General features: G+C 35.3%; 2 protein-coding genes across 2 annotated transcripts in view; both read right to left on the bottom strand.

Annotated features, from left to right (window-relative positions):
* The window catches only part of LOC149417514 (glutamate-gated chloride channel-like), a 72,901-nt gene extending 67,241 nt beyond the window's left edge, over positions 1-5,660 (bottom strand). The window contains exons 1-2 of the mRNA XM_089640356.1: positions 5,381-5,660; positions 3,127-3,201 (exon numbers count right to left, since the gene is read on the bottom strand). Coding sequence (XP_089496482.1) covers positions 3,127-3,194 — 68 coding nt within the window. The 5' untranslated portion in view covers positions 3,195-3,201; positions 5,381-5,660. The remainder of the gene's footprint in view (positions 1-3,126; positions 3,202-5,380) is intronic.
* Positions 5,661-8,376: 2,716 nt separating this feature from the next.
* The window catches only part of LOC149417513 (glutamate-gated chloride channel-like), a 33,412-nt gene continuing 20,765 nt past the window's right edge, over positions 8,377-21,023 (bottom strand). Inside the window, exons 5-10 of the mRNA XM_089640355.1 lie at positions 15,777-15,846; positions 14,411-14,647; positions 13,473-13,607; positions 12,028-12,180; positions 10,782-11,056; positions 8,377-10,106 (exon numbers count right to left, since the gene is read on the bottom strand). Of these exons, the coding sequence (XP_089496481.1) occupies positions 9,873-10,106; positions 10,782-11,056; positions 12,028-12,180; positions 13,473-13,607; positions 14,411-14,647; positions 15,777-15,846 (1,104 nt within the window). The 3' untranslated portion in view covers positions 8,377-9,872. The remainder of the gene's footprint in view (positions 10,107-10,781; positions 11,057-12,027; positions 12,181-13,472; positions 13,608-14,410; positions 14,648-15,776; positions 15,847-21,023) is intronic.

Below are 21,023 nucleotides of genomic sequence, written 5' to 3'. Positions count from 1 at the left end.
TTGCGTTTCATAATTCAGTCACTATTGTTCCTGTCTTAGCAGGCAAGTTCATGTTTGAACTGGATTCCCCCAATCCAATCATGTTTATTAGTGTTTACCTTTATTTCCCACCTTTCTCTGGTTATTATGGCACTTTAAATTTGTCTCCACGCTCATATGATGTGCGAAAACCCTCCCATCACTGTATTTTTGTCGTATCTAGCCGAAATCAGTTTCATAATGCTGTTATTTTCGTGTATATTCCAGTTCTTGCCAATCTGTCGGTCTGTATGCGACCTTTATTCCAAGACCAAACTTTCTATTAAAATTTCACTTAGAAAACAGAGCTCAAATGTTTTCATTTATATCCTTATGCATTATCTCAGTTTAAACGTACAAGGCAGTACTTCTAAATATCTCAAATCTTTATCCACCTTAATGTCATTAGACCTGAAATGAACATTATTTTTGCCCCTTTTCACCGGTTCGCCACTGTAAAGTAATTAAATATTAAGGTGTTACCCGTATTGCATCTTGTTCTCTCAAAAATAGTCATTAATTTTTTATTAATATGGAGCCATTATCATGAAATTTTAGTACTCCAGTCATCAATCCTAGCTAATGTGTCTGCCTGTCAATTTAATATATTTGGTTTTATATAAACAGTCACATATATTCTGTGTTATTTTAATTGCTTAATTTCAGCTTAATCGTCTGCCTAATGATCGTGGGTCTTGTATTGTTTATCTCAATATAAATATATGTATTTATGAATCAGGCCATTGTATTCAATCTCACCGATCCAAAACCTTTTGTTCCTTGACTGGCAATTTTCTAGTACGAATTTCTCAAATTTGCATATCGATTGTGTGTGTTTATTATTTATCTGTAGGTGTAGTTTCCCTCCATCATCCCAAACTCTAAATAAATCACTTTGTTTTGTTTTGTTTTCACCTCTCTACACAGTTTTTCCAGGTTCTCCTGAGTCTACTCTACCGTCACGCGTTAATTTCACTTATTAAAAGTTTCTTGTTCTTCCCAGATAACAGTCTATGATACTTTATTCGATTTTAAATGACAATCAATCCTTTTTTCCATTTGTATCAATCTTTCTTCGTTTCTTACACCGAAAGTTTTCGACCAATGAAGTCCCCATGTGAATGTGTTTAGTTTATAGTACATTAACCCTTCAACTCGATGCTTTCGTTCCCAGGTTAATAAATAACGTAGATTTCTCCTTTGTTCTGTCAAAAGCCCTCTATGATTGGTTAATTTTAATCATAAATCTGGATAGACACATCCTACTAAAACGCCTCTTTTTCTAATTACAGTTTCCTGTGGTTAGTCCAATAATATTCGCTAGGTGTCTCTAGTGTAATGATTTCTACGTAATTGAGGTTTAGCTTTCATTAAATAACATTTTCTTTTGGGGGGGGGGGGGGAACCTATTTCATCACAAGCATCCCCAAATATAACATAGTCCCTGAGGGAAAATATTTTCTTCAGGGCCTCCTGTGTGGGGTAAATGTAAAACACATGTAGGTGTGTATGCGCTGTTCTCTGATTGCAAACGATCGAGAAAGAAACGGAAAAAACGAACCAAAATGCTTAAAGGGGTTCTGATTGTAACCAACTGCGCGGTAGGTTTTGCGCACTGAAAAATGAACTCTGCTGATAAACTTTAAAAGATGGCGGACATCCTGAATAATTTTACTTCTGAAAATGTTAATTGCTTTTGTGTTTAAAGAATTCATTCATTTTATGTAGAGTAGAGAAGCGTCCACTGTTAAAATATACGGCGCGCAGTCCGGTGTAATGAACGGTCGGATACGGTCGAATTTGCCCTAGAAGTCCTAGAAAATTGGTATTTCCATAGGTTTATGTTACATAATACATTTTAATCGTTATGTTACATAATATTGTTAATTAACATAATTATGTTACATAATACATTTTAATCGTAAAGTACTGTTTTTATTAATCTGATAAACGAGTATAAATAACTTAAATTCGTAGAGATTGTTCTAAAAAACATTAATATTATCCGTACCGATTCGTCAGAATGAATTAAAATGTGAGCCTGGAGAATACCGTTATTTGTCTTGTTTCGCTTTAAAGAGGAAGCGATCAATTTGATAGTGCACCACATGCACATTGATGGTGCACTTAACATAATAATTCCAAAGAGGAAGTGAGCCATTCGCACAACTCACAATCATAACACCAATGATGAAGCTAATGTACGATGGTCAACTTACTACCATTCTCGATATACAATTCGCGCCACGGTAATTGAATGATGTCTTCTATCTATCTATCTGTTAAGATTAAAGGGGAGTGTCTTTGTGTTTGTAGCGAGCGGGTGGCATAGATTTGATTTTTATAAAAATCTATAGTTTTATTCCGAGACTGATGAAATTTTGCACAATTGACCTCGAAACATGAAAATATGAAAAGTATGAATTCTAAAAACCAGGTGCCAAATATACTTCTTCAAAGGTATACACTCAGAGATAAAACGCACAAACTTAAAGCTCAAAGCTGGAAACTCTAAACTAAAAGCTAAACGCTCACTACTCAATTCTCAAATCACAAAGCTCAAAGCTCAAACTAAAAGCTCAAATCTCAAGTCTCAAAAATCATAACTCAAAGCTAAAAGCTCAAAAATAAAATCTAAAAGCTCACAAATTTATTCTCCAATCTTACAGCTCAAAGTTCAAAGCTGTAAAAAAGTCAACCAAAGTCATTTTCGTGGTTCACCTCCCTAATTAATGAGCGATGGATGCAGATGAAGATGCGGCGGCCTCCCCGAGGGATAATCCGACAGTAAATTTTATATTATCATTACCCACTACCTTTTCATTTTTTGTAAATTTATTTTCTTGAAATTTAACTAACATTACATATTTTTTCGCATGTAATATGGCAGATTAGGATACGACCGTAATTTTAGCTGATTAGGATATAGAATTGCGAAGTGGATGGTAGAAAAGTTGGAGAAGCCCGAGGAAGACATGACACGATCGAGTGAATCAAATAAAAGTAGCTCCGCGACAACCGGCAAGCTGACATGCCGTATTCCTTTTGCAACTATTATTTGTGGAGTTTTGGCCTTGACAAAATTTTCAATAATATTTTGAGGCTCACCTGACTTGTTGGAATGAACAGTGAAGAAGTGCAAGAAGTAGCCAACATCTGCTGAGGGACTCCGCCATAACAGTCCTACGAGACAATACGAGAAATCTAGTTAGATTTGTAGAATAAGATTAAGAAAATAATTTAATTGCAACAAAAATATCAGGAATGAGTCATTTAGATGCTCGCTTATACCTTGATTGCATGCAGTTGGCAATGTTTTCTTAGAAGAAGTAGATAATAATAATAATAACATGGAATTTACATAACGCAGTTCAGCGTCATTTCACTTCAAGTGCGCTTTACTATAACAAACTTGAAAATGGTAATTCAGTATTAGTGGTTCATAAAATTATTCCTAAGTGTGCCTTACCCAATACAGATATAATGTTATAGCACTAAATACACTGTTTATACAAAGTGATTACAAAACTTAGAATAAAAATAACAGCAGGACAGGACAAAACAAGAATATTCAAACTAAAACATAATATAAAACAGGAGGCAGTTTGTGCTCAAAAATGAGAATTTTCTGAGCAGACATTTTAAAAAGGTACAATAAGGAGACAACCGAAACCCAACAATTACCGGAAGTTTTGGAATATGGATTATTATAAAATATTGAAAAGAAGTTAAGATTTACGAATGGTAAGATTTTTTAAATAATTTTGTTTTTAAAGCCCGTTTAAATTCAGCCAAATTCTGGAGATTAGTAACAGCTGAGGGAAGTCTATTCCAGATGAGCGGGCCTGTTACACTAAAAGAACGATCATAGTAAACGGATCGATTTGACCTAGAAACTTCGATTAGACGATTACTAACATCTAGATCTGCTGACCTTAGAGTAAGCTGTCTATTGCTTAAGTTTTGTCGGACACATAGTTCAGATATATATGCTGGCGCCATTCCTTGTAATGCTTTGAAGGTCATTAAGCTGTTCTTAAACTCTATTCTTTCAGGGCATCGAAGCCAGTGAAGGCGATCCCTTAGAAGTGGGTTTATACGACAATACAGATTCACCAAACATCATTCTCGCCGCAGAATTAAAAACTGATTGGATTCTATTGATTTGTTTCTGAGCTAGGCCGGCATATGCACTATTGCAATAGTCTATACGTGAGACGACGAACGAATTTATGAGTGACATTGCTAGACAGAGGGAAGGCATCTACTGATTGATTTTATCTGCCTTAGATGGAAAAAACCAGAACTCACAGCTTATGTGTTAAATATTTATGTGCTCAACAGTAGATGTGTTCAACTGCACGGAATATAGTTATAAGAAGGCTATAATAACATACTCAAACACAATAATCAAAGTCAGTAATGATAATATTCTTCTGCATGGCTCCTTTATATCTTATAGTTTTAGCTAAAATATGTATTATTTTATTAAAAATTATTATTTCTTATTCATCATTGAATGGCTAACAGCCCTGAATTGTGAAAGTTGCGATGCCTACTCAGCTATTCCAAGTACAATTGACTTTGTGGGTAACAATAAACTCACTACTGACTATTATCTTAGACACCTCATACTTCGACTTATGAAAGGTCTTATACAAACCTAGTGTAAAGTAGTTCAACTATTGTTACACTGGTATATATTTCTTTTGAATAATGCATTGGCTTACTGCACGTGTTTTTGTTTAAATATTAATTGTTCTTTAATTTATTGCAATTATTATCCTGTTTAATTCGATTATCATTGTATTGTAAAAGCCATTATATGGCGTTTGAATAAATAAATAAAGATCCGTTTCTGATTCTCCATAGATATGTTAACCAATTAACCATTTTCCCGCATGTACCTCCAGTTTTCGAACACTATGTATATTCTCAAAAATATACCTACATTACAAAACCTTTCAATGAAATATTATTTGCATTTTGCCTAATTTATTATTTCTCAAAACTCAAAGCATTCATTCAAATTGTTCACAAGGAATCAATTTTCATTTTAAATTAGAGGTTTACATCATGCACGGAAAACAAACAAAAAACCAAAAGAATCCGAGAGATTAATTTTTGTCGCTCACTCTGTTCTTCCAAAAAAACCTTGTATGAAAACAACTCATAAATATGAAAATTTGAAGTTGAATTAGATTAAAACATTACACTAGAAAAAAAATGATAAAATCAATCTCGGGATCTTGAATTTAGATTTCAGAGAATTTCCTATAATCAATGAATGATTGCGGCTAACTTCAAACCTAAATAAATAATACGTAAAAAGAAATTATATTAAAAACTTGAAAAATATTACCTTTATCGATAATTTCAATTTAGAATTAAAGTATCACCAACAAAATCCATCATTAAGAATGAAATCACTTTGATAACACGCCGAAGAATCACAGCATCACCATACAATTAAAACAATGTCATGAAAAATTCGAAAAATTTCGAACTTTGGCACTTTAAATTACATCCAAACTAATTGAAGTCACACAAGTGAACAATTCGCTTAAAAACGATTTGATGCAACTTATCTTTTGGCTGGAACTAATGTCTATTTGACTTACTGACTTACCGACTAGTGTGTACTGATTGTAATACAGACTGAGCGGAGTGCTCCGTTACCAGATAGATTTCAACTAAAGGTGCTGCCACACGCAAAGCTCACATCAACAGATAATATAAAGCACAATAGCGCTCGCCATACAATCCCATACAGACCCGACACACGTAAAAAGATAACGCGCTATAAGTGTGGTTCTGAACTTCGCTAACCGAATTTATTTTACGTAACCGCTCCCGACGCGATATTTGAAAAGTTATGCGTCCCCCTCTCCGCCGTAAAAAGGAGAGGGGGTCATTTTAATTGCGGAGCTACCGACTAAGTTCCGTGTTCCCTTTGATAGCCATGACATAAGCAGCCTAATAATGCATTTCTTATTTATTATGTTAGCTCATATCGTCATGTGTGCTAGTAAATTTAGAAACATAAAAAATTACGGAGCTACCGACTAAGTTCCGTGTTCCCTTTGACAGCCATGACATAAGCAGCCTAATAATGCATTTCTTATTTATTATGTTAGCTCATATCGTCATGTGTGCTAGTAAATTTAGAAACATAAAAAATTACGGAGCTACCGACCAAGTTCCGTGTTCCCTTTGACAGCCATGACATAAGCAGCCTAATAATGCATTTCTTATTTATTATGTTAGCTCATATCGTCATGTGTGCTAGTAAATTTAGAAACATAAAAAATTACGGAGCTACCGACTAAGTTCCGTGTTCCCTTTGACAGCCATGACATAAGCAGCCTAATAATGCATTTCTTATTTATTATGTTAGCTCATATCGTCATGTGTGCTAGTAAATTTAGAAACATAAAAAACTTTATTTGGCAAACATACTTAACATATATTTAAAATATAAATATAATCAATATTTGAATTTGAAGTAAACAAATTTTCGCCCTTTCAAAATTAATCATATTTTTAACTCAGTATGTTTATATGGTAATATCATTCGGTTTTTTGATAAAGTTGGACGGCCTGATACCTACATAGAGAAGCTTCTAGTTTGTTCGTTTGTTGATTGTTTTCAATTGTTTTCAATTGTTTTCCTGGGTAATCTGGTTTGCTCTCGTCAGCTCTCGTGCTCTCTTCTCGTTCCCTGCCCTGGTGTTGGTCCTTGCCGCCTTTGCCTTCGACATTTTTGGAAATCGACTTTACGCGCAGATTGTTTAAAATCTAAAAAGTTTATAAATAGCATTTATAATTATATAGTTGGCGGCATCATCATCTGAGGATGAGCTGTCCAACAGATCCAGCAATAGGCGACAAGTATCATCCATTTCTAAAACGTGCTCAAGCTGTCAGTAAGTAAAGTTGTCACTTTGACAGATGAAATTATGTTCCTCGGCCGCTCTCGAATTCAACTGACCCCCTCTCCTACCATAGGAAGAAATATTTGATAGCGTCGTGTGTCGGTAGAAAAGATGATGCGCTGTACATTAACTTTTGATGTGAGCTTTGCGTGTGGCAGCAGCATTATGCAGGGAAAAGCGGGGCGGCGATGTCGTGCACGTACTTATGTTATGGTATCTAATTAAAATAGTTTAATAATGAGATAATAATGAAGGTAATCTTGAAAAAAACCATCTACGTTTTCTACAGAAATTCTCTTTTCAATATTCAATGTACCCACAATAGACCAAATGTATAAAACTTATTAAATTTAACAAATTTTTAAGGTAATTCTGTTAAATAATTTTCAATTCAATATATCAGCAAGATATCAGAATGATATTAAAATCCTAAAATTTTATAACAAACACATTAAAAAAACCTATTTATATCTAGGTATATTTTACTTTAAGAACCTTCCTTTAATTTATTTATTGTTTTCAAGTTTAATATAAATATATTATGGAGTTCTACTAATTATATATATAGTTTATTTATATTTACCGAGCAGAACGCTCTGATATGAAGTCCTCTGATATCTGGAGTCGGTGAATTATTTTCCCATTTGATCTCTGGTGAGTTGACGTGTTGTTCTTGTATTGTTTTGTATTTATTATGCTTATATAATGCACTTGCATACTGTGGATTGACAAGATGATCATTTGTGGAAAAGTGTGCGGAAGGGTTTAGTTTTTCCTGTGGGGAAGATTTGACCGGACATAAAGTCGAAAAAATAAAAGGTATGGGTATAACGATGCCAGGTACCAACATGCGGTATTCATACAAAGAAAATCGATTCGGAAATAAACTAAGTTTTTACAAAAAAAAAGTTGATGATAGATAGGGCCACTGTCTACCTACAGGAACACCTTCTCTGGCTACTTTTTTTTCTTATGAATAAATTTTATTTTCTTCTCTCCACTTTTACACCCAGAGGGCTTTTGGAGGATTTGAAGGATTGCAGCTTTTATTTTTCATTTCTTATTACTAACACTTTTATTTGTATCCTCATGTTATATATTTTAGATGAATTCTTCAATGGTATGATGTTTTTTTGTTTTATCATTATTTTATGTTAGTCTAAGTACTTTGCATACTAACCTCGTATGCATGGACATTGAGGAGTGAAGTCATCCAAATTAAATGTAGCTTTGTTCAATAAAAATATTAGAGTCTTGATTATAATAGACGTGTGCCGTGAAGGAAGTAACCATATATCCTTATAACGCCCTTGGGAAAGTGGTGGGGTATCCTTCAATGACCTCTTGGGACTTTTGTGCGGTATTCTCAATAAAAAAAATGTTGACCATTATTCCGCTGTTATACAAAAGACAAAAAATTGCTTAATTTTTGTCGCAGCCATTTTTCCAAGTAGGTGAAATAAAACAAGGTTTTTATTTCATTTATATTTATTTGAAATGTAGGTTGGAAGTAAAAATAATTAACTCACTTGTCTTAAACTACTGTGGTTTTGAACCTAGATGAAAATAAACATAATAAAAGAACACAAATTTAATAAAATAAATTTTACAAATAAAAAAAAAACATTTTTTTAAGTGGAAACATTTTTACCACTAAACATATTTACGATTAAATAAAAGTAGACAAATAATCTAAATAGCAATCATCACACCCTTCGAGCGAACTTACCTTGAGAAAGTCATAATATGATATATTATTTATAATTGATTAACTTGCAATAAGTGGATACAACAAAAATTCTAAAATAATAATCTTCTTTTGTTTGCCTTGTCAAGTATTTGATTTATATTACTTGGGAGTTATTTTACAACCGGCAAATCGCAATTTACAGGAATGTTTGTTAAATTTTGTTGAATCTTTAGCGAGTCATAATGCTATTTTCACAATAATTTGGGTAAAAAAACACATATTTTTTAAATTAATTGGACACAATATTAACAATGATGTACAAAATTGAATTATTGTATATAAATGTTATAAACCAACACCACCTCACCGCAGGCCCGGATACTGAATCAAGTTGGCCTCATAAAAAAATAAAAGGCCAAATCTTGATGCGGTTTCGCATAAACTCGATTGTGGCTTCAAAAGTGAAAAAAGTTATGTGATTAAATTTTATTATTAAAATAAATTATTTTGTTTTTCTAGCTTTGGAGTGAAATGTTGATATTAGTATAGAATTTGATAAGTAATTACTGAACAAAGTTTGTACGTTTTTTTTGTAGAAATTCAATATAGAACATCCTATCCAGTACATAGTTATTTTATCATAGAGTATCGAGTATCAAGAAGTGCTCTAAATAAAGAATGATGTTATATAAAAAGTCACTTAAATATAATTAATGTCACTTAATTAAATCGAGACGAATATTGCAACACGTGTCAACATTTACCAGTTTTCAAAAACATCTCTATTTTGTGTGCTAATATTGTATAACATCAATTTAATAACCTCAATACATCGATTACTTATTCATAACGGTTATTTTAGTATAAGCCTCGCGATGCGAGTGTTTAACATACGAGTAGTAGTTATTTATGTATTGTACAGTACATTGAGTGTCTATAATGTATATCTATTCTGTGTACAACATGGAATGGATAAAACAACATTTGTCGCTGTGATTAGTTTCCCATCTCAGGGAGAGGACCTGAAGACAAACACCATAGAGCCATTCCCCGATCGGCCACTAATACGGGAGGGAACTGTGTGTGTGGGTGGGTGGTTTGTTTGGAGTGGGTGAAGGCTACAAGGAGGCTAATGAGGCTTAGACCACTCCGTCCGCACGAACGAAGAAGATGAGGACATAGATGATGTAGAGAGAGGCGCACAGTGCCGTCAGCCTTAGCTGCACCCATCAGTTCTCCTCACCCTCCTCCCTGAAGAAATAGGTGGACCAGTAGACAAAGTTGAAGAGCGCGAATACCAGTGGGAAGATGATGCGGGAGATGAAGTCTATCTTCTTGGAGCGCGTGGGGAACTTGGACAGCCAGATCTTGCAGCAGTTGGGTCTCGGGGGCTGCATGTGTACCTCGCACTGGGGCACCTTCTCCAGCGCTAGCGGGTCCCCGGACTGCCGCATTAACGGCTTCTGGGGAGTGATACCCATTACATAGTCATAAAGTTAGACCCACATCCAAATAGAAGGGTCTAAAGAGTTGTTGCAACAGTGAACAACTACGGTCCCAAGGACTCTACCATCTTCTGCCTCCAGTGAAAATATTTTATCTGTTTTTATCATTAAGCAAAATGGTGATTGTGCCGAAGTTTTCAATGAAAGCACGAATTTCAGTATATTTTCCAAAATTGTATTTGAAAACACTACTTTTTACTGAAGCAGATGGAAACAATGTGGCAAAAAAATAAACTCTTAAACAATTAAATCTACACATATTTATGCTGACATACTTCTGCTGTGATGTGTAGACATATCGTCCAAAGCTATGTGACCATTTAGAGTGATGTCATGATTCGTTTCTCCACTACCATCGGGTGAAAATTATATAGTATGTTAGGCAATTCCAAGGTTTTCTTAGCTTTGGAATTACTATTCATTTTCCTAGTCATCTTTTGAGTACCACAGGCCAAGGCGTTAAATTCCATAGCTACTAGAGTAGCCGGTTTGACGGATCGACGATAGAATGAGGGTTCACTTATGTAAGTGATTACAAGTAACAGTATTGAATAGTATATAAATCTTAACCACGAGAAGAGATTTCGCCATTTTTAAACACACATAGAAATATTGTACCGTGTCTGGGCTCACCATTGAAAATGTCGTAATGCTGTCCGTGTCCATCAGGTCGGATGCGGCGTCCATGCTTTGGGCGCTTTCCATCTCCCGACGCTTCTTCTTCCTGTTCTCCCGGTGCATGTCCGACCGGGAGGCGTAGTTCACGAGTGCAAATTCTAACAGGGCGCCAAAGACGAAGGTGAGACAGACGCCGGTCCAGACGTCGATGGCCTTGATGTAGGATACGGGAGGGAGGGAAGCGTTGATACTGGAAGACTGGATCACCATCGTCAGGACGGTGGTCACACCTGGAATGATTTAACAAACTTTTCATAATTAAATATTCTTTGATCATTCGAAATCCCCGGTGAACATGGCTCCTCTACTCCTCTCGGATACTGATATTTTCTGATGCCCGTGAGCTGAGATAATATATTTGAATTTTCTCCATCTAATGGTTTCTAGCTGCTATTAAAAATGCCAATCTCATGTCTGAGCCCATTGAACGACAGCCTGGGTCATGTTTCCATGTTAATGCTAGCCTTCTACAAACATGATATATTACACCCACAGCGGTTTTGCAGTTGTTGAAGTCTGTCAAAACTATAGGATAGAAGAAGAAATTGTTTAGTGTGAATAAGATCGTCATGATTACATGATTTTGTATTTTGAGAGCATGGTATATTTTACTAGCCTAAATCAATTGTTTAGATTTCGAACTATACTTTCACAGGAATAAAGAAACGTAAATAGGTTCGTTTTCGCCTTTGCCTTTAAAAATGCCAATACATGATTTTAAAAAACTATTCAAGAACAACACATAGATAATTTCGACTATCATTCATACCGCCGGAGTCACATATGAAAAGTTTGTTTGCTTTTTACTGTTTATTTCGTCAAATAAACATAAAAAAACACTGCGTGTCATTGTCGGGAGAAAAAAGAGTAATCCGAAAGATTAATTTCAGAACCAAAGAAAAAAACTGATAATGGGATATATCCGGTTGGAGAACTTGATTTTATTACGTCTTGTTACAATGCATTTAACCCGGGTCTTGGAACGTACTTTGAAATTCGTGCTTTAGTCGACATCGGAAAAAAATTTAAAAAAATGGGATGCACGATCTCAAGCTTTCCCAGTAATGTTGTTTCTTCCAAAGATTTGAAAAAAATCGATTAGGTACGTGAAAGAAAAAGATTGTTGGTAGAAGTTCGCCATATGGCGATCATCTACATTTCTGCATTATAAAGAGTTATTATTTCAATCAATAACACATACCCAGTGATAATCGAGTTGGTACAGCTCCTTGGTCCAGCCAGAAGGACACCCAAGACATGATGACCAACATACAGTACGGGATGTAGATATGGATCAGGTAGTAACTGAACTTGCGCTTGAACAGCAGGTCGACCTTCAGACAACTGTATTCACCTGGAAACAGAAAAGTATTCATAAAATATCAACAAAAAATACTTTTTCGTTGGAGCTTCTCAAGATTTAAAGCAGATGCACTGAAGGATCTATAAGCAACAAATTTTAGATTTTTCCTGATAACTTGACAGTACTTGAACACGGGCCCAAGTATAAGTAAACAACCCTTTTGGTAAATTATGTACTGGTTGCACTGAAAGTGTCATTAGGGGATCATTGGCTATTAGATTAGAGGAATTAGGTAAGTAATTTAAGTAATCAGTAATCAATTTACCACCGCCCCGGAAACCATTTATTGGATAACCAACACTTCTACCTTAGGTCACCTCAAGTGGTTCGCTGCGCTTGGTTACTTAGGGTGCTCGGTTTTATCGGGTTAGGTGTGTTGAGGCCTTGGTGGACCCCTCCAGCTGGACTCTTCGACCCATCGCTTTATACCGCAGCAAGGGGGATGATTCATACTTCCGTCTTTCTCGGATACACTGACCGCTAGATTCCTACCTACCTCTCATACTTTTTCCTTCCCAGAACTTCCTCCGCATAGCATCCTTAAAGATGACATAGGCCCTGAGGGATATTATTTTCTTAGTCCATTTATTTATTATTTTCGTAAAAAAATATATATTTGTTATTTACGTTGTAAGAAAATATATATTGCTATATTAGTCGAGGAATTCGCTAAGCCTACAAATAAATTATTTGTAAATTTTTTTGTGGTCCCATGGCTTTAGGGAAGTTTTTGTTGAGCGGGGATTATATGTGGCCTTTTTTTTTATATAGTGAATACCTCACAAGAGTCCCAACTGCTCCCGTCTGGAGCCAGTGAGCCTATGGCATCCCCAATTGGGGGATGTTGTGAGGCTGAAGGTAAGTGGGGAAGGGAAAGAGGAAGGTGGGTAAGTACCTGGCTATTCAGATCTAGTCACTAAACACGGCTCAAGCCATTTGGAGCAACGTTTCAATTCTGAATGGTGGTCTTACACCAGGGCGATACTGGTAGTATCTTCCACTCTGGAACGTGCCGCAAATATACTATATATTATTTTAATTAATTAATTGTGAAATAACAGAAATTAATCAAATAAAATTTATTTGCGCACGCCGGGTTCGAACCCGCGACCTTCAGAATGGCAGCCCAATGCGTTACCACTGGACTATGCCGGCCGTCAAATTGAACAAACAAACAAACTTCTTCCATCTTATCCTGTCTCTTTCTAAACAAATACATACCCATTAGTAAGGTAAAGTAACGATTCACGGAAAAAAATTATTACTTAGTTTGTATTTTGTACCTGTGTTGGTTTTGCTGTTGCAATAGTCCGTCAATAACTTCTCCAGTGTAAATCTGGGGAGATGGAGATTCTTCACTACTTGCACTGGATCACCCTCCTTCCACAAGAATACAATATCACTAGCCGTCCATCCGTCTGAAAAGAGCAATAAAAATATGTCAGTAATAATAACAGTAATATGAGTTATCTTTCTACAGTAAATTAAAATTTCCAGTTCGGTTAAATAAATGAGCAAAAATATAAATGAAAAGTAACCGCACATATGTGTGAACTATGGTGTTTTTACTATTTTTGATGCTATCCCCAAGACGAAGAGAGGCGAGACATGGAAGCGCTGGGATGTCGCGGGAGTACAAATTGATGACATAAACGCATTTATTGCATTGTTTTCTTTGTTGCTTGTAAGTTTTATGAGGCGTGTTTATACCTAGAACATAGGTAAACGGCATTTTCAAAATATAGAAATGAGAACATTTAAAATACGATAAAATCAACGGAATTTTTACATTTTACTATCTTCTGATGCGAGTGAGTGTGTACGAGCGAAACGTCTCGACACTTCAGTTTTGCTACTAAGCAGTAAGTGCAGCTTCTAAGCTTTGTAGAAATGGAACAAAGGCTTAAAGCGTAATTAAAATAGATTTTTGTTATTTTTCGCCTCCTTAGCCTCGAAGCACTGGTCTATCGGCCAAACCTCGATATATCACGAACATCTCCATATATCAAAATTTATTGAACGGTTTCTAAACTTTGATTATTTGGATCGTCACAAAGGATATATGCCTTCACTCTAATTTCCTTGGTTGAAAATGGTGATTTGTTAACATGATGGATCCTCCGCTCCTTGCGGTCCCCCGCTGTCTATAAACCCCAACAATCTGGACGCCTGTGATATTTGGAAGGTTAACGGGAAAAAGGGAAGAAAACTTAACACTAACAACTGGCCATCCTCAGACTGCAGATCTGCCTGTCCAGCGGGTACAGTTGCAGGTTCATGGGGCAGGAGAGGGTGAGCGAGATGCGCATGCTGTACAGCACGGAGCCGTAGGGGAAGATGCGGATGTAGAAATTGGGCATGATAATATTGTGGAAGTGGCCCTCCTTCTCATTGGTGAAGAACAGATCGGGCATCCATACCCTGTTCGCCTCTGTCAGGGTCAGGTATTTCAGACCACCTGGGGAAGAAGCAGAGCAAATACTTTATTATTTTACCTTCTTACTTATAATCGCAGTAAATATTAAGCGGCGCGTAAAGTTGGAATAGTGTAAAACTTGATGTATTATCACGAAGTAGGCTTAGTTAAAATGGCCTTACACCGAGCTTCTGATGGGTTTAAATATATCAACGCTGAACCGGCGCATAAGAATCTTATAAGAAATACTGAAAGTATTTTGTTTGTGATATGACGTTCAATGAATTATATCCGATACGAGCGCAGTAATGCAACACTTGATAATACTGCGTACTTAATTCAAGAAGCACTAATCCTGATATGCTGATGAGTACGGCGCCGTATTATTTTTTCAAATCATATTATACCAAGGGGTGTCAGCATGTAACCGAAGGATTTCAACCAGCGATTCTTGAGCATATTTGGATTTAAAAATTGTAATATAAGTAGTAAATTATCTAACGTTGGGCCCCAGTGTAAGGGTTACCAAGCTATCGACTTATATTCAAAGCATCAGAGGTTCTACCCCTGAGCAGTTTCTCAGGCTAGCTCATATAATAGCGTGTGTCGATTCTCTCTCGGGGCGTGGAGTCAGCTGTCAGTTCCTGCTACAATCACTCAGAACGGGACAAGGTGTTCAGTTCATTAAAGACTAGGGAGTCAGATCACATTTTTAACTCCAAACAATGTCAGGAATCACTGGTTAAAGTTAGTCAAGTACGTACCTTAACACCCTGTATACAGTGCTGCTGAAACGAGGCGGACTGCTTATCACGTAACACGCTAGGCCGTACCCAATTGTTTATTGAAAACAATCATCGGACAGCAAAGGACATCTATAATTTTCACTCCAAATATGCTCAGGAATTGCTGTTTAAAATCCTTATTCCTGTATATGCCGAAGAAACTTACAACTCAAAAGCTAAATGCTGATTCTAGCTCCGTTTCAGCTATGTATCAATTTTTGATCAGTAAGAAGTATAACAATTTAGACCTGAAATCAGCGTTTAACTGGGACCTATCAATGTCAGAAAAACAAAATGGCTCTGATTGCCTATTTGATAACAAATGTACCGCAGAATTTTTGCGAAACACTCAATTATTAGTGATTAATTATTGCATTTTCACTTACCTCCAAAATCGTCAAACTTCAGTCTTTCATCTAGCCATTGTTCCCTTAATGTCAACTGGACGCTGTATTCCTGTAAGTTTACAAATATATGAACAAAAACAACCATTATAAATTCATAATAATTTCAGTTCTAACTAATAAGCTTGTGAAAATAGTGCTTGATTGAGGATCTGAAAAATGTAGCTTATTTTACTATGAGTAAGTAAAAAATTGAAAAAAAAACAAATATCAATGTTGTGGATTATGTACATTTTTGAAGTGAAACTTCTTTACGCGCGAGTTAACCACCCAAGACGACCCTCACCTACAGGAAGACATCGCAGCACGCCCATTACAACCAGCACTTCATCTCGCCTAAAATAAACTATTAAACCTTAATAGTTTATGGATAGCAGTTGCATCCGGACAAGGACAATCACCGGGACGATATACTCTAATCACAATCCCTGAAACGACATATCAACACGTACCCTTCTACGGCTACTTGGAGAAGACCATTAATAAACAAACGAACATTTAGATGAACTTAAAACAACACGCGGCCACACGCGCAGCAATCCCAAAACAAAGGATCGATTTAAGAAAGACCACGTGTTCCACGTGCACTGGTACAATAACCCCATTATCGGAATGACACATTGACACTTTGACACGCAGCCCGAAAATAGGAAGATGACGCCCCACTCCACCGCACCAGCATGGACTATATAAACCCCAACTCCAGCTTCCAGACGACTCTATTCCGTGTATCGAATCCAAGCACTTGCTTGTCGTATTGTTCACTTAATAGTTTCCCTTTGAAATTGTACTTACATATTTTAAGTTGTATTGTTTAAATTAATTAATAAAGGATAAATCATCCACAAGTTATATTCTTTTTTTTAACACTAAGAAGACAACAAAAGTTAACTCGCGTTATGCATTTTCGAGGACCGGAGTAAAACCTACTCATGACCGTCACGAAAAACCGTGATCATTTCGCTATAGGAGCCTAGCTAATATTATATGCCTAGTTTAGGTCACTCTCCAAACTCAGCTTCGCGGTCTAGAGGCAGAGCGCCCGACTTTCGTCGTGAAGAACCGAGGTTCGATCCCCGCTTTAACTATTTTTTTTCTTTTTGTGATTTTTTTAATACGAGGAAAAGTGATAAAATGCTCTCGTGCTGATATTTTGACTATATGATATTTTGGTCGAAATATAGCTTGCAAATCGAGCCGGTAGAGTCGCTCGGTATTTTGGTTAATTATTTTTATTTTGAATCATTAAAATTACTAATCAAGGCCGATAACGCGACTAATTACCCTCGCAGACGTGCGTGACAAGTTTTTTCATTAAAAAACACAGCCGTAAGTGAGTTTTTAAAAATTTAGAAATTTTTTTCAAATTCAGACTCCATACGGGTATGAGACTGTTAAAACACGAAAGATCTTTTCCAAAACGGACAAATATACGAAAATATTTTGAAAAACGACAGATTTGACTTGAGACTGCCGATATATCTTCGATTCGACCCTATATAAAGCGTTAACGAGATGTTATGTGATAGGAGTACACGTTGTATACGCGGTTCTCGTCGCGCGAGATGCCTCTCCTCGCGGTCTAGAGGCAGAGCGTTCGACACTCGTTATGCAGGACCTGGGTTCGAATCCCATATTTTTATAACTTTTAATTTTTTTTTTCACATGCTACTTATAAATATGTCAATATTAGGAATCTAGTTAAACGTTCATTTGTTAACAACACGCCTATAAATAAATTTATGCTTTTTAAAACTATAACGTACAACATTATGAATAATAATAATATGAACTGAAAAGAGAGAGAGAAGAATACTAAAAGTTTCACTTCCGTCGTGCGTAGGCTTGCTACACACTGTATTTTTTTTGCTGGAAAATAAATATTCAAAAGATTAAAAAAATTTGAATTTTATTAATGTCACAAATCCACTTCACTTTTTGAAATGTGATTTAATTTTTTTACTTTTAAACATTTAAATTTTTTCAGGCAGAATTTTGTTGTGATAATTTGAGGTTTAACATTATCTGCACTGATGAAGGCACGGTTTTGGAGAAACCGGTTGGCGCGTTGTTATCAATTACAGCAATGCAAAAAAACGTAGTGTTTATTTCAACAATATACCAACACAAAGTTCTTAGCTTCTGAAATAACAATATGCATGGCAAATTTGTTGTAAGGTAGATAACCTTGTTTGAGATTTACCAATACGTAGATATCTGACGACTAACAAAAATACATTATGTAATATCGTTAACTTGGCTATATTTAACTGATAGACATTGTATTATATTATGTCAACATTGTATGAAAACTTGCTTTTTGCCCGGAGAACGGTAAACCTGTCAGATTTTCGGAATGGCAGCTGTTTAACCCATCTATCAAATCTACTCTGATTCAGCTTAAAACTATTAATGTCGATTTTTACGAGATCGATAGCATAACATATTTTTATCTAATTTGTGATTGAATTTTAAAAGCTCAATAGCCCACAAGTGAAGTAGCATCATTGATGGCTAAAAATAATAATAATAATAAATTTGGCATTCTCAGACTATAAAAATATTACCATTCGTTATTTCGGCTACTGGCATTATACCTAGCTCTCTCATTAAAAATTTAGGCGTATTAGATCAATCAAAAAAATGATATATAAAAATGCATAAATCAGTCATATCAAATACGATACATGTAGAGTAACGAAAGATTTTTTAAATATTTATGTTGAGGAATCAGTAGGATTTATAAGCCCTGTTAGGAGTTCTACCGAGCCGAACCCTCTGATATGAAAATATCTGGAGTCGGTGAATTATTTTCCCATTTGATCTCTGGTGAGTTAACGTGTTGTTCTTCTATTGTTTTGTATTTATTTTGCTTATATAATGCACTTGCATAATGTTGATTGCCTAGATGATCATTTGTGGAAAAGTGTGTGGAAGGGTTTAGTTTTTCCTATGGGGAAGATTTAACCCGAACATAAAATCGGAAAATAAAAAGGATTGGACCGATGACAGTTCCTAGTGGTATGCCAAAAGATGAGGTTTTGGGTTCACTTAGGGTATTATTAATTTTGATATATTTAAATCTCTCTTTTAGATACCTTTGGAACCATGATAGCACTATTCCGTCCAATCGAATATGCTTTATTTTCTCAGTGAGTTTTGAGTGTGATATGCTATGAAATGCTTCTCGGAGATCAATGAAGATTCCAAGACACTTTTCTTCATTATCTAACTTTTGCATTATTGTTGATGTTAATTTAGCAATCGCATCCTGTGTACTGAGATTGTCGCTTAATCCAAACTGGTTTGGGCTCATTATCTTCTTATCTTTTATGTAGTTGTTGAGTTGTTTTTGACAATTTTTTAATAGATTTTTGCTATGTTTTATGTGAGTGCTATGGGACGATAGTTAGAAATATTTTTTCGTCAACAGATTTAAAAACAGGGGTCACAATAGTCTTCCTTTCACAACTTTGATGCACACTGGAAAACGGATGAACGAAAAAATTATGTCCCGTCATAAAAAGGGTATCAGTATGGACGTAGATAATAAAAAAACTAACTGTTTACACTACGAAGTGTGTGCACGCCAAAAAATTGCTCCACTAAAATCTTTTAAATTCATAGTTTATAAATCGAAATAATCACAAAGATATCGACTAATATAAAAATGTAAAAGACTAGTGTAGTTTCTACTACTTTAATTAATCTAAAACGCCCTCGAAATACTCTTTTTAAGTGATTTAAAAATCTGTGCAGTGATCAATGCTAGTTATTGTCGCAAAATAACTAACAGAATACCATACCTGTCTGTTTAAAAACTGATAGCACTTAATATACGAACATTATCACGCTCGCTGATAAGTGGGCCGTGGCCTGGAGAATAACGTCGATAGCGTTGCCCGTTCCGGTAGCGGTCAGAGTTCTCAAGGAGCTGAGTTCGCTTCTCAGTGAAAGCAATTGTTATTATTTTTTATTAAATTATAATAAGACGACCAACTCGCTAACTTTCAACGTATAACGCCATCTAGTGAGAAATGTGCACAGTACGTCCGATTTAATTCTACAAAACCGTGCAAACAAAAATACTACGATGACGGTAGCGAACTATCTAGATGAACTTAAAAATGAAGTTTCAAAAATTCAAACAGTCAAGGATCAAAAAACAAAAAATACTATAGAACTCATAATAACGAAGTTAGAAGATGCAATTAAATCAGAAAATCTTTCATTACAAGACAAAATCATCAGATTACAAGAAAATATAATCAACAGTGACAGAAAATATATCAGTAATTTAGAAAACATTAAACATGATATTAAAAAAATAATCTTACCTGAAACATATGCAGAAAAGGTAAAAAAACACGAACCAGTTGTTATCATAAAACCAAAAAAGAAGGATCAGGAAAATAATGAAACAAAGAGTGAAATAAAAGACAATATTGACCCAGCAAATTTTGGAGTTACCGGCATGAGAAATTTTAAGGATGGAGGGGTTATAGTAGAATTTAAAAATGCCACAGATATTAATAAAGTTCATGATGAGGTGATAGCCAAACTGGGAGATAAATATGAGGTAAAGATTCCTCAAACAAAAAACCCATCCGTCAAAATTATTGGTTTATCTGAAAAATACAGTTTTAAAGAAATAGAGAGAAAAATAAAAACTCAAAATGAGACCATCTGTGAACAAAACTCAAAAATAAAGGTGACATATATGAAAGAACTAAAAAACCAAAGAAATCAAACAACTTTTACTATATATGCCGACGTCGACGGAAAGACTTACGACAGAATGTTAAATGCAGAAAAAATAAATATTGGATGGGACAGATGCAGGGTCTTTGACAATTTAAATATCATGAGATGTTTTAAATGTAATGGGTTCAACCACAAGGCTATAGATTGCAGAAACCTAAAATCTTGTCCAAAATGCGCAAAAAATCATGACGTAAAAGATTGCATGGATGAGGATATTCAGTGCATCAATTGTATAATGACGAGTAAAAGATTAGGACTGAAACTAAATTGTAGTCACTCAGCCATGAGTAAGGAATGCCCAATTTATAAAAGAAAACTAGAAGCAAAAATGAGCAGAATTTCTTTTTTATAAACAAAAGTTACGAGAAATATGAAATTATATACTTGAACATACAAAGCATCATAGCACATTACGAAGAGGTCAAAATACTTTTAGAAGAGAAGAAACCTTTTATGCTTATGATG

This window comes from Hesperophylax consimilis, chromosome 15 (assembly GCF_061612785.1).
Source record: "Hesperophylax consimilis isolate HC1 chromosome 15, BYU_Hcon_1.0, whole genome shotgun sequence".
NCBI lineage: Eukaryota > Metazoa > Arthropoda > Insecta > Trichoptera > Limnephilidae > Hesperophylax > Hesperophylax consimilis.
Note: the sequence above shows the minus strand (reverse complement) of the source record. Positions and strands in the feature narration are given on the sequence as shown.